This window comes from Dryobates pubescens, chromosome 21 (assembly GCF_014839835.1).
Source record: "Dryobates pubescens isolate bDryPub1 chromosome 21, bDryPub1.pri, whole genome shotgun sequence".
Classification (NCBI taxonomy): Eukaryota; Metazoa; Chordata; class Aves; order Piciformes; family Picidae; genus Dryobates; species Dryobates pubescens.
Window position 1 is genome coordinate 4,249,305 of NC_071632.1, and position 14,584 is coordinate 4,263,888.

Genomic DNA, 14,584 nt, shown 5'->3' on the forward strand with positions numbered 1-14,584 from the left:
GTTTCACAGTGTGCAACACCATAGATGTTTTTTGAAGTATTAAATATGTGCAGTTTTTACAGGAATAGAGGAAGGGGAGCATGGACAATAAACAATTGAGTTAATCTTGCACCATTTTTGAGGTTCTGAAGTGCTACTCAAGTGTTTAGGACTCAGTCACTAACCATTAGTTTTCCACTCTGTACAGAATAGCAGCAGTGTGTTTTAATGTGAAATATCAAAAGAAGAACAGCTTAGTCTGAGTAAGAGTTGATAGTACTGGGTGGTCTCTTACCTAAGAGAAGTTTTGTCTGGCATTTTTATCCTGAGTCTTCTTACCACTGACAGTTGCAATTCTGACCATAGCACCTGTACTGAAGTGAGGTTTTTGAGTCTCTTAAGTAATTGTGTCAAGGGCTGGTGCTTAAGAACAAGTTTGGTGCTTAGAGCTGTAAATGTGTGCTTTTGAATATGCTGGCAGTGGTGTTCCACCTCTCCTAGAAACCATCCCCTGCCTGAAGCCTTTGATTGCTGTGACTGCAGTAGTGCTGCCACTGCATTTAATTTTCATGCTATGTTTTATGCCACATAAAATGATAGATAGATGAATGCCTGAGCTAGGGCTGTTCCTGTCAAAACAAGATAAATTAGGATTTGAATTTGAAACTTGTGGACTGTAAGCATCTTTCATCCTGGAATTGTTATGGTTATTACTAATAGCTACTAGGCACAAATAAGAGGCCAGGCAGGTCTTGTGTTGGAGATTAGCAAGAACTGTGTGTAGCTTTCTATTAAAGACATTAGTTGTGACGGTGACAGCTCTGAATTTACAAGCTTCAGCCTGGGAAGATAGCGCAGGAAACCCACACGTGACAAAAGCACCAACCTGAGTGCTAATGGAATGTTCTGATACCTTGCAATTGTTTAAGGGAATTGAAAAAAGCAGCTGGAAAATGAGTGATTTAGCCACTCAGATGATTTTTGCCTCCAAAAAGTCATTAAGGCAAATAGATTTGAAACGGTTTTTAAGCTTTGAAAACTCGGGGCAACCGAAGGGGGTGGAGGGTTAGGGTTTGTGTAATAGAGAAGGGGATAAAAGTGCAATAGACTTGTCTTGCAAACCAGAAGTTAGTTGCTTGTTCCCTGGGCAGGTGATCTCTTGCTCCTCTCTTTTTTTGTCTAGCTCTTGTCCGTGTTGCTGTCCGTCTGTCGTGCTTTTTCACGGAAGGAACCTAGCTCACTGAAACAGCAGCTAACTACCCACTTCCTTTTTGTTGTGGCTGTTGTAGCAATTTGAAATGGTATGCAGAAGAGCTGACAAGCTAAGCAGTGTGGGAAAGGTGAGAGAGAGGTCAGGAAACTCCCCTCCTCCTCCTTTGTCAGGAGGAATTGTTAAATGGTAAACTTCAGAAGGAAGTTTAATGAAATGAAGCGCTCTGGAAGCCTCTTTGGGGAAGTTTCTGTGTTTCTGAGAGGAAAAATGAATTGCAAATAAGTGTAAATACCTTCAGCAAGTTAAACGATACTTCCACACAGAAGTGTTATGAATTAATAATGCCATTAAGATAAGCTGAACTCATCCATTCCATCTGGACTTGAAAAATTAGCATCCACTTGCATTATTCAGTCTTCTCAGACATGAAGGTCCAAACTCTTGAGAGCTTTGGTAGCATTCATTCTGTTGGTAACAGAGCTAAGATAAAATGATACAGCTTTCCTTGATCTGGTGTTTTGATCAGATGTCTTAACTCAGTGTTTTCTCTGCAAAGTGCATTGAAACAAATGAGCAAGTGCTGATCTTCATAGAGTGATCTAGGTGTAAACAAGTTAAAAACTCAAGGAGTTGGAGCTAAACTGTGAAATTCGATTATGTAGGAGTTGTGTGTATTGAATCCTTTGGGAAGAAATAGAAGCGATCAGTTCTTCTCCCCTTCTCCACCCCTCTGCCCCACAAGAGGGTAATGTGCAGGAGGTGTTATGAGATCCTACACCATATCTGTTTTCTTAGCTTTGTAGCATGCAGCTGTTAGAAGTTACTACATCATTTTTTAGCTAAGAAACAAAACCCCAAAATGAGATCCCTGGTGATGGATAAACCTTTCTGATTGAACATAGAATATTTGAGTTTGGAAAAGACCTTTAAGATCATTGAGCCCAACCGTAACTGGAACTGGATGCCAGGAGAGGTTGTGGAGGCTCCAAGCCCTGGAAGTGTTCAAAGCCAGGTTGGATGGGGCCTTGAGCAACCTGATGAAGTAGGAGGTGTCCCTGCCTATGGCTGGGGAGTTGGAACTAGATGATCTTTGAGGTCCAGTTCAACCTGAACCATTCTGTGATTCTCTACTTCTACCAAGGCTGGTGCTAAACTGTGTCCCTCAGCACCACATCTCTGCCTCTTCGAAACACCTCCAGGGATGGGGATTCAACCACTTCCATGGGCAGCCTGTGCCAGCAGTTGAGAACATTGGACACTTCTTGACATGTCATATGACATAGGAACTCTAGGTGTTTTGTGTTGTATTTTAGCTACATTATGAATCAGGGCTCTTCCAGTTGTAGGGTGAGTAATGGTACAGTTGTGTACTCAGTGGCTGTTAGGCCATCACCCTTTGCTTTTCTTACAGTAAGGAAGGTTTCAGAAGCTGTCTGACTGGTTTGTTGAGCTGCCTTACTTGTGAACCAAGGCTTAAGTCTGAAGTTTCCTGTGTCAGTTTTGCAGCTGGCCCTGTGTATTCTTCCTTGGAATGTTTCTTCTGCTGAACCCTGTTTTTCCAGAACATTAACATTGTTTTTAATCAGCTCTGCAGCTATCCTAAAATAGAGGGGTTTGGGACATTGGAGCTCATGCCTGTGGGAAAACCTGAGTATGAAAAGTGGTACATGGGTTCTGCTTACCCTCAGGCCTCCCTTAGGCCTCCATTACTAGCAATATTCTTTGCAGTCCTTGCTAAAAATTAATTTCTGCCCTTTTAATTTCTCCTTCCAGCACAGCTTGCAAAAGGGCAGACATTTGATACCGTTGACTTTGCCAGAATGGTGGCTTTCCCTGTGGCTTTCTGCATGGGTGTTTATCTTAGGGAGCTGCTGCTATGTAATTTTTGGTTGGGTTTTTTTTTTTTTGAGTTGTGGCTGATCAGAGGAGGGCATGCAGTGAGCTGTCTGTGAAGGGCCAACTGCTTGTCCTTTTTCTGGCAGTAGGATGGCTGATTTGTTTGTCCTTTGAGACAGACTGAATTGAAAGCTGGCATATTTGTTAAATATTGTGGGAATTTGTGTCCCTCTGCTACTCCCTTTTCAGGATCCAAAAGAGGCTATTTCAGAACTCTCTATTGTGCTTTGTATGCATCTTTATGGTGAGAAGAGGGTGCAACTGCAATGAGTCATTTTGTGGGAGCTAAGTCTCTTCATCTCAGCAGGCCGTCACTAAGATTTTTATTCTTATCAATATAAAACCTGAGCATTCCTTTCAAAGGTTTTTCTGCAGTGAAGTGTTCTCCAATGCTTTGATGTTATTTGCATCTAGAGTCAATTCACATTCAGAAGTAGGACTTCTGAACTTTCCTTAGGAAGAAAATAGAGAATGGGGGAAAAAAAAAAAGGAGAGATTGTTAGAAGAGTTGTAACCTAAAAGGAGGAGGGAATGTAGAGGTAAGGACAGCAGATCTGCTGCTGCTGAGATCTTTGGGTGGGGGCTGGAGTGTGAGCTGTCCTGGCAAACTGTGTGGTGATGGTTTGGATTTGGGAGAGGAATTTGATGTGGTTGCTGACACATCACTTTACAGAATTTGAAGCATATTCTTTCCAGGCTCTTAGTCTTTTATGCTCCCTCCCTTCCTCCTCTTCTTGTTCCCCTTCTTTCCTTTTTGACACATCCTTCTCTGCTGAGACTGCTGTCACAGTGCTTGCAGTATGTTACAGAGTGTCACAGTCTGAAATCTCACCAGCCAACAGTAATGTAGGAAGTAAAAAAACCCTGGGAAGTCAACAGAAAAAGAGACTAAAACATGGTTGTTGAAATGTTTCCTGTTGTTTGCTGAGACTGCTGTGAGGTTTCAGCTTCAAACACATTAAAGATGCTGCCTCTTGGCTCCCAAGATTAGAGATGAAGACAATTCTTTAGGGTGATTCAGATCTCCTAGTAAAAATGATGAAGGATAAAGAAACTTGGGCAGTGGCTGAAGTTTCCATGTCATAGCTTCCTTCTTGAGGCTTGTTGAGACTTCAGTGAAGTTGTGACTCAGGTTTATCTAAACCTGTTCACTGATGGTACAGTGAGCTGGGTAGAGAGCACTGATGAAGGGCTTTGAGATCATCAGGTTTCATGGGTAACACTGGCAGCCTTGCTGTTGGTGCTTTGGTTGTCTTTTGATCTCTGCTTGTTTTCTAGCAAAAAGAGTAGTAACACTTTGGGGATTGCTATATTTAAGAAATCTGAGCAGTGCAGTGCATTTGAATATCTCCTTTTTGTTTTCCTTTCAAGTGTGTGTTTTCCAGATCTAAACTGACCCAAAGAAATAATTCCTTCTCTAAAAAAACCAACCTCAACCAACCAAACCAAAACCACCAAAAAGAGACCAAAAACACACACACACACACAAAACCAAACCAAAAAACCCCACAAGACAGCAAAAGCATCCTCCCTGATCTAAAACTCCCTCAACAAGCCTGCATTAGGTTTTAAACAACTGAAATCCTACCTTATGGTCTACATTACTTAGTTACATAGTTGTGACATCTGCACACTTTATGAAAGGGAAAACTCCCTATTTCTATTTAAGCAGCATGCTGGGAAGAAAAACCTGTTGAAGAATTATGGTTTGATTGAATTAGCCAGCAGGTCAAGGGAGGTTCCCCTTACCCCTCTGGTGAGACCACATCTGGAGTATTGTGTCCAATTCTGGGATCCCCAGTTCAAGAGGGACAGGGATATACTACAGAGTGTCCAATGGAGGCTGTGAGGATGATGAAGGGCCTGGAACATCTGTCTGATGATGTAAGGCTGAGACACCCTGGGGGTGTTTAGTCTGGAGAAGAGCAGACTGAGAGGGGATCTTATTAATGTTCCTAAATATCTGAAGGATGGGTGTCAAGAAGAAGAGGCCAGTCTCTCCTCAGTGGTGCCCTGTGATAGGACAAGAGGTAATGGATGCAAACTGAGACACAGGATGTTCCTCCTCAACATGAGGAAAAACTTTACTGTGAGGGTGCTGGAGCCCTGGAGCAGGCTGCCCAGAGAGGTTGTGGAGTCTCCTCCTCTGGAGACTTTAAAGACCCATCTGGATGTGTTCCTGTGTGGCCTGCCCTAGGTGATCCTGCTTTGGCAAGAAGGCTGGATTTGATGATCTCTGGAGGTGTCTTCCAACCCCTGGCATTCTGTGATTCTATGATCAGTACCAAACCCAGTGTATGAAAAAGCAAGCCTACGAATCCCCATGGACTTCTTAAAGAATCCTCTTGGACCTTCCTTTGAGTTTAGGAAACGTACAGGAATGAAAAGGACACTCTAGCAAGTACATTCTTGCATGATATTTTGGTACAGATAGCTTTGGTACTTTATTTATGAACTTTCTTGTCTAAGCTGTATTTCCTTCCTGGCAAAACTGGGTTGTAACTTTAGTTAAATGAATTTGGGGCTGATCAGAGATAGGGTGCTGTAAGTCAGCTGGTGTTTAGAGTTTGTAGAGGTAGAGATAAATGTTTTGCTTGTAGCTTTCACAGAATTGCAGAATGCCAGGCTGGAAGGGACCCCAAGGATCATCTGCTCCAACCTTTCTTAGGTGACAGCAGAGTTGAAATGAGCTGGCCCAGCACCCTGTCAAAGTGAGTCCAATGGAAGGGAGTCCACCACTTCCCTTGTGAGCTGATTCCAAGACTGTTCCCATGGGGAGACATTTACTTCTGGAATTCAATGGGAATCTCCCCAGTAATTTGTTCCCATCAACCCTTGCCTTTTCCATGGGACTCCTGGTAAAAAGGGAGTCTCCATCCTCCTGGCAGTCGCCCATTGGAATGTGCTGCCTAGGGAGGTGGTGGAGTCACTGTTCCTGGAAGTGGTTAAAAGGAGACTGGCTGAGGCACTTGGTGCCATGGTTTAGTTGATTAGATGGTGTTGGGGGATAGGTTGGACTTGATAATCTTGAAGGTCTTCTGCACCCTGTTTGATTCTGTGATTCTGCAGTCAGTTACTGAGCTGCTGCTGAATAGGTTGGAGTCAATGATCTCAAAGGCCTCTTCCAACTTGGTTAATTCTATTCTATTCTATTCTTTATGTACTGTTCCATGGTAACAAGGTCTCCCCTCAGCCTTCTCTTCTCCAGGCTGAACAACTCCAACTCAGGGCTGCCAGGCCTCTGATCATTCTTGTGGCCCTTTTGAGGACACTTTGTGTCTCAATTCTCAATTAACTGATTCTACTTTATTGGACAATTTGAAGACCCATAGTTTTATTCACTGTTTGATTCCATGGAACAAAGTTTCTGATATTTCTTCTATTGTGACTGAAACAGAGAGCTGATACTTGCTGATACCTTGGAGTATACATGTAAATACATCTCATCCTGGCGCCTGGTGAGAGTGGTTGTGTGGGCACTGTTGAGCAAGCTGTGTTTTCTTGTGAGGTTCTGGATAGAGTCATTTTCATAGAGGAAGATCAGCATGGCTCATTGTTAGGATTCAAAGCAGCTGCTGAATTGTCCTGTGGTTGTTCAGGCTTGCACATTTTAAGTTGTCTTCCTCATCTGTTCAAGGTGCTCAGTGGGAACTGTAAGCTCCATGTTGCCTTCCATATGTATGCATTTTTGGTAGCTTTTTATTGAGCTGATAGCCAGAGATTTGGCTGTTCCCCTGAGTTTTGTGTGAGTACACAAAATTTTCACAAATGAGTTAAAGAAGCAAGGGCAACAAGGCTGGTAAGAGGCCTTGAGCACAAGCCCTATGAGGAGAGGCTGAGGGAGCTGGGGTTGCTTAGCCTGGAGAAGAGGAGGCTCAGGGGTGACCTCATTGCCCTCTACAACTACCTGAAAGGTGGTTGTAGCCTGGAAGGGGTTGGTCTATTCTCCCAGGCAACCAGCACCAGAACAAGAGGACACAGTCTCAAGCTGCACCAGGGGAAGTTTAGGCTGGAGGTGAGGGGAAAGTTCTTCCCAGAGGGAGTCGTTCGTCATTGGAATGTGCTGCCCAGGGAGGTGGTGGAGTCCCCATCCCTGGAGGTGTTCAAGAGGGGATTGGATGTGGCACTTGGTGCCATGGTCTAGTCATGATGTCTGTGGTGACAGGTTGGACTTGATGGTCTTCGAGGTCTCTTCCATCTTGGTGATACTGTGATGCTGTGATTTCATTCACACTGCCAACAGTTCATGTGTTTATAAAACCAACAAAACAGAGCTAACAAAATTCTCAGCCTCTTGATTTCTAAAGCTGTTGATATGTTGTTCAGTTTAATATGGAAGGTACTTACCTAGTAAATAAACTGTATGCACCCTTGGGGGAGTGAAATTGAAATAAAATTTCACTTTGAGGTATTGGTAAGAGAGCCACAGCTCAAACCTTGCATTGATTTACAGTGGTATCCCAACAAAAAAGTACTGTGCAGAAGTGTAGGGAGGTAGAACTCTTTGGTGAGAAATGCAGGACACCTCTGAAGCAAAACCCATGTTTCTGTTTTTAATCCAGTTTCCTTTGCTGATGGGAGGATGGATAATATTGATTAAAAATGGATTCATAAATGATGGCTGTGCTTGAAGGTTGTCACTGTGCATTTTGAAAGCAAATGCAACTACTTGAGTTGCTTTTATGAAATTGTAGTCTGAAAACTGCAGCACAGAACATGATTACCTTCTCTCTTCTCTTTTGACAACACTTGATGCAATGTAAAATGGGGTGTGTTAAAGATGAAGCTGAACTTAGGTTCTGTTCTCTTTTGTGACTTCTAGAAGTATAAAGAGAAAGATAAACACAAGCAAAAATATAAGAAGCAGTCGGAGTCCTCACCATCCCTGGTTCCATCTCTTACTGTAACTACAGAGAAAGTAAGTCAAAGTGTTTCCTCTGCTCTGCCACTTCAACTACTTCTGTCAAACTTCATGATGCAATCATTCCACTGTATCTGCAAGAGCTTTGTAATGGCAGAGGTTCTGTGATTCTCAAGCATGCTTGGTATTTATTCCTGTAATATAAAATCATTAAATGGTTTGGGTTGGTGCTGGGACCAGGGCTGTTTAACATCTTTGTCAGTGACATGGACTGTGGGATTGAGTGCAGCCTCAGCAAGTCCGAGGTGACACCAAGCTGTGTGGTCTGGTTGACACTCTGGAGGGAAGGGATGCTGTCCAGAGGGTCTTGGACAGGCTGCAGAGGTGGGCACAAGCCAACCTCATGAAGTTCAGCAAGGCCAAGTACAAGGTCCTGCACCTGGGCTGGGGCAATCCAATGCACAAATATAAGCTGGGTGAGCAGTCTCAAAAAGGGCTTGGGGGTGTCAGCTGATGAAAAAAATCAGCATGAGCCAGCAATGGCTGCTGGCAGCCCAGCAGGCAGCTGTGTGCTGGGCTGCATCAAAGCAGTGAGAACAGCATGGTGAGGGAGGTGATTCTGCCCCTCTGCTTTAGTGAGACCACACCTGCAGCGCTCTGTTCAGTTCTGGTGCCCCTGGCATAAGAAGGACATGGAATTGCTGGAGCAGGTCCAGAGGAGGCCATGAAGATGATCAGAGGGCTGGAGAGCCTCTGCTATGTGGACAGGCTGAGAGAGTTGGAGCTGCTCAGCCTGAAAAGGGCACTGGGAAGACCTTACAGAGGCCAGGAAGGGAATTTTTACAAGGGCTTGTGACAGGACAAGGGCCAATGGCTTTGAGCTTGAGGAGGGCAGATGTATCCTGGATATAAGGAAGAAATTCTTCAGAGTGAGGGTGGTGAGACACTGGAATAGGTTGTTGAGGGAGGTTGTGGATACCCCTCCCTGGAGGTGTTCAGGGCTAGGCTGGCTGAGGCCTTGAGCAGCCTGGGCTAGTGGAAGGTGTCCCTGCCCATGGCAGGGGGTTGTAACTGGATGATTTTTAATGTCCCTTCCAGCCCAAGCCATTCTCTGAACCTATGAATTAATGTTACTTCTCTCTGTGCTTTTACATAGAGTTGTCAGAAGTGATTTGGACCTGATGCCTTTTGCACAGCAGCCTTGTTGCGGTGATGAATGCATTATTTTATCCTGATATATAATCACTTCCACTACCACATTCTTCCACTGGGGGAAATTGGGATTTGGAATGAATTTTGGCTTTCCTTTTTGAAAAAGTTAACTCCTTTGTGATACAGTGCTAGCAACCACCTGTGCAGGTGATGTCTTGACAGCAGGTTTTTATCTGGATGAACGGCTTCCTATGGCAGCTTCCTGAAAGGCTGCAGAATAAGCAGTGGATTTACATGATGGGAATTAGTTTATTTGGCTTGCTTGTTTCTTCTGCAAAACTGAACTCCCAAGAAGTTGGCAGTGAGGTTTTTCCAGTCCAAATGCTGTGTTGAGATATGAGTATGCTATGTGAGAGGCCCCTTTGTGATGTCTCAGCAAGGTGGTGGAACACTGGAACAGGTTGCCCAGGAAGGTAGTTGCGGCTCCATCCCCAGAGATACTCAAGGTCAGGCTTGACAGGGCTCTGGGCAGCCTGATCTAGTTGAGGATGTCCCTGCTGAGTGCAGCAGGGGCTTGACTAGATGACCTTTGGAGGTCCCTTCCCATCTAGACCATTCTATGATTCTATCTAACAAACTTAACAAACCTCATTCTGAAGTCTCTAACAAATATAAGCTTTGGCACTTAAGTTTAAAATAAGAAATTCTTGCTGAGTCCTTCATTAATGTACTGAAAAGATTTTGGCTTTTAGTGCAGATGCAGAATGTTTTAAGAAGGACACAGAGTAACCTAGGAATTTGAATTCTTTCTGCCTTTTCTTCTGGTCTTCCTCTGAGTTGGAAAGGACTGTCAGCCATGTGTTTAGTCCTGATAAGAGCTTTTGTCTTGGTTTTTGAGCTTTGGCTTTTATCAGGACTTTTCAAAGGTGTGTGGTTTAACAGATCCACAAAACCACAGGTGTCCTGGTTTGGTGGTGGGTGTGGGGGTTTGGTTTGGTTTGGTTTTTGGTGTGTGTTTGGTTTTGGGTTTTTTTGTTTGGGGGGTGTGGAGAGGGGAGAAGGGCACAGGGGATGTTAGTAACTAAAACAAGACTTCAAAATGATGTACACAAAGATGCACAGGGCAGCGTGTCTGTGTTCACACTGTACTCAGTACCTAAAGAAAAGATACACTAAACAAGGTACAGCTGCCTGACTTCAATTGCAGAGGTGACAACGATGACCCCCTGATTCTGAAGGGAGGTGCTCAGATCCTACTGCAGTGGGGCTCAGAGGAGAGTGGAAAAGCTTTCCTTTATGTGACTGACCATCACTGTGCTGTAGCAGCCTGCTGTTCGTGGGCTGTGGATTATGTGTGTGTGTTGAATGTTTTTGGTCATTCATGTTTTGCTCGGACCATGCTCTTGCCCTCTAGCACTTTGGTGCCAATTAGATCTCAAGTGTCCTCCTGAGCATGCTTATGGAACTGGCTGGATGGGGTAGTTAGGTGGCAGGGAATCCTAGTGTGATGGTGGGAAGGGAAGACATAAGGGGAAGCTGGGCTTGGTGGAGACGGTTTTGATTCAACGTTGAGGCCATAAAGTCTTACAATGCAAGTTCTTGGGCTCTGAAGCCTTCATCACTTCTGCTGGTGGAACAAGATTTCCAGTTTGACAAAGCAAACTGCATAAACACTGTATTTCAGAAAAGCAGTAGTCTCATTTTTTCCTTTGTATTTTTTAATGTGACTAGTAAAATGACACTAGAATACAAAGACTGTGTAAGGTTCCAGGTGAATCCATCGATCTCAGTGCAGTAAAACTTCAGCCAAAGTTAACATTGTAGTGCATCCTTTTCCCCACCAAACTAAGTTTTATGAGCTTCAGGTGTTTGACAGTCTTAAGAATTCAGTTGTCAGCTACCTTAGTGTTAGAGCACTTCTTACTTTATTTAGAAGAATGGGTTCTCTGAAGCACTTTTAAAGCAGATTTTTTGGTGTGACCTAACTGTTGCTCTTCTTTCTTCTGCCTTCCCCGAACGCCAGTCGTACACAAGCACTAGCAACAACTCCATGTCGGGCTCCTTGAAGCGGCTGGAAGATACCACAGCCCGATTCACAAATGCAAACTTCCAGGAAGTCTCTACACATGTTTCGAGTGGAAAAGATTCTTCAGAGGCCAGAGGGTCAGAGAGCAAAGGGAAGAAATCTGCAGGTCACAGCTCAGGTCAGAGGGGAAGAAAGCCTGGTGCTGGAAGAAACCCAGGAACAACTGTGAGCACAGCGAGCCCTTTTCAGCAAGGTATTAATTGTTAGGCTGTAAGGCAGCTTCTGCTTTGGCATGAGTTAGAAATCTTACATATGGAAACCTTAAAAAGCACTTCATCCTTTATCCTCAGTAATACTTTGGGGCAAAAATAACTTTTTTCAGTGAAAAGGTGTTAATTGTCATAGCATGAAAAAACCACCATTGTGCATCTTCAAAGGGCAAACCTGATGCTTTTGCTTAGACTGTTGAGGTATTCTCTTTAACTGCTAAACCCAGAAGTTTATGTGCTGAAAAGTTAGTCTGGGGGAAAATCCACCAGATGAATTTGAGCCTAGGGGGTCTTTTTGACCTCCTTAAGGGAATAATGCTAATATTTTTCTTTTAGTTAGTGCATATTAGAATGAAACTGCACTACCTAAGGTACAGGATGCAGTGTGGCCCCTATGTAATGTTTCAAGATGCAGACATTTAAAATACAGCATTTTCTTCAAAGGTAAAGGCCCATTTATTTCCCCCCCCTTTAAAGTCCATAAACAGAGCATGATTATGTGACAAGTATAAGCAGTTTATTTACTTTGTGTAATGCAAAAAGGTTGATGTTGGGTTTAGTGGGTTTGATCAGCATGCTGAAACTCATTAAAGGCGCTGCTGAGACTGGGATTCAAAGCCTTCACAGATGAAGGTTTGGTAAGATCTGGGGTGGAAAAGTGGAGAAAAAAAGTACGGATGCAAAAATTGCTCTGCTACAATGACAAATTAGGTCATTTTGTTTGAAGCCTTTGATCATCATTTTCAGTTGTGCCCAGGATGGGAAAACGAGCAACAGGCACAGCCTGGAACCCAGGAGGTTCCACCTTAGCAGGAGGAGGAACTTCAGAACACAAGGGATGCCAGAGTTGCCAAAGCTGCAAAGTTGTTCTCCTTCTATTCATTTTCACCTTGTTCGTGCCCCAAATTCAAATGTGAATGTTGGACAGCAATCTAAGAATCAGGTGCAGTAGAGTGAAGCTCAGCAGGAGCAGCAGTGACTTACCTTACAAATAAATTCTCTAGCCCTTGGTAACACTTTCTATAAAATCCTTGCCCATGAAAATGATGTATTTTAAGACAGGAATATTGCCCATCGGTTTTCATCAACTACAGGGAGAAACAAAACAATCAACCAACCACTTCTCTCTTCTATTTCTTAGGAAGCTTTTTGGGCACTCCTGGGAGCATAAAGTCATCTTCTGGAAGTTCAGTCCAGTCTCCCCAGGATTTCTTGAGTTTTACAGACACAGATCTGCGAAGTGACAGCTTCACCCATTCTCAACAGGCTTCCTCAACCAAAGATGTACATAAAGGAGAGGCCGGGAGTCAAGAGGGGAGTGTCAGCTGTTTCACTTCTTTAATTGGTCTCCCTTCATCATCATCTGTTTCCCAGTCTAAAAACTTTGACAGTTCACCTGGAGACATAGGTAATTCAAGCCTTACTTCTACAGCATACAAACGAGCTCAAACTTCTGGAATAGAAGAAGAAACTGTAACAGAGAAGAAACGGAAAGGAAATAAGCAAAGTAAACATGGGCCTGGTAGACCCAAAGGAAATAAAAGTCAAGAAAGCATTTCCCATCTTTCAGTTTCTTCTGCTTCCCCAACTTCGTCTGTGGCATCTGCTGCAGGAAGTGTGACAAGCTCTGGCCTTCAAAAATCGCCAACTTTGCTCAGGAATGGAAGTTTACAAAGTCTTAGTGTTGGCTCATCTCCAGTGGGTTCAGGTAGGCATTTGCTGGATTTGTTTTCCTGCCTCAAACTGTCTTTATTATTTTACCTGTAATTCTGAGTATGCTTGTCAAGAACAGTGCCACTTAGAGTATTTTTTTTAAGTCACTCTGGGGGGAAAAAAAAGGTAATGATTAGAATATGACTGTTGGCAGAGTAAGTTTTGTTCCATGTGTAGGTGCCGTGGTGCTTACGGTGACCTGTGCATTGATCTATATGCTACGGAAATGCAGGTTTGGAGGCTCCAGGGGGAAAAATAAGTTTCAGGGACAAAGGGAGGTTTTTTGAGATAACAGATTTAGCTGCAATAAGTGCTAGTTCACACAGGCTATATTGTCTGTGTGTTCTGTCACATAAACCAATCCGTACTCTGGCATCTCAAGCGGTCCTGAGCTTGTCCCTCAATTATTTTGTGCCAGTTTAGCTTTAATAAAAATCAGAATGGCTGCATGGAGAATTGATGCTTCCAAAAGGATATTCTGAATCCAGACCCTTGTGCAGCTGGATGGCATTTTCATACTCTGGTGTGCTTTTTTGAGCAACTGGAACTGGCTGGTTTGTTCTTCCTCTGTTCTAAGTGTTACCTGCATCTGGGGCTGTGAGAGGCTTTTGGTTCCCAGTAAACCTGTGTGTGGAATGACACTGCAGAACACCCTCCCTGCCAAAGGCTTTCTTGCTTTGAAGTTTCTTTGGAGGCCTTTTTGTTTGGATTGAAGGGGAAAAAAAAAGGCAAACTACCTGATAAATCCTTTTTCAAACCTTGAAATTTTGTCTTTTTTATTGTTGTTGTTGTTCTGGTTGATTGTTTGCCTTTGTTTTTTTTTTGAGAGGAAAAAGAAATGGAACTTGATTATTTACTTGTGGGCAGGGTTTTCTGCTTTCATAGTGTATGTGTCTCACTGTATGAGAAAGAGATGCTCTTTGAAACATGCATGCTTCAGGAAGCAAAAAAAACCTTATTTCAGGACAAGGCAGGTACTTCAAAACTGGATTTCAAACACAGATTGGTTTAAATCTTCATTAGACAGGCAAATGATGTTTTCTGTTATGGGTAATAATGGCAGTGGCAGCTATTAAAAATAGGATTGCTGCATTGAAATCCATAGGAAGAAGCAGCATGGGGCAGAACTTCCTAGTTCACTGCCCATCTTTTTGATCAGAATGCAAATTGAAGAACAGCTTAACTTTGTGCCTGTTAAAGACAGAGGTCATCCAACAGGTTAAGATCAGTGTTCTGGTTATTTTAGTAGGAACTTTCTTAATTCTTTATGATCTCTCGGAGGTGGATTGCGTATTGGTGTAGTCAGGGTGACAGAAGTACAAGATCTTGGTTTGAAGTGAATGACCTGTGTTCCCCCCCACCCCCCTTAGATTTGTCCTAGAATATTCCACTCTTGTCAGCTCCTTCCTTGTTTTGTCCTCTATTACATCTCATTCTTCCATCTATAAAAGTCCAGTGATAGTGTTAATAAACTG

At 43.4% G+C, this 14,584-nt stretch overlaps 1 protein-coding gene across 5 annotated transcripts in view; it reads left to right on the forward strand.

The window, feature by feature from the left end:
• MLLT10 (MLLT10 histone lysine methyltransferase DOT1L cofactor) overlaps window positions 1-14,584 on the forward strand; it is a 121,174-nt gene that overhangs the window by 51,115 nt on the left and 55,475 nt on the right. For 4 of the 5 annotated variants that reach the window (XM_009909062.2, XM_009909063.2, XM_054171183.1 and 1 more), the window contains 3 exons: window positions 7,911-8,006; window positions 11,125-11,380; window positions 12,538-13,104. In XM_009909062.2, coding sequence (XP_009907364.1) covers window positions 7,911-8,006; window positions 11,125-11,380; window positions 12,538-13,104 — 919 coding nt within the window. The remainder of the gene's footprint in view (window positions 1-7,910; window positions 8,007-11,124; window positions 11,381-12,537; window positions 13,105-14,584) is intronic. The other variant, XM_054171182.1, reaches the window with a different exon arrangement.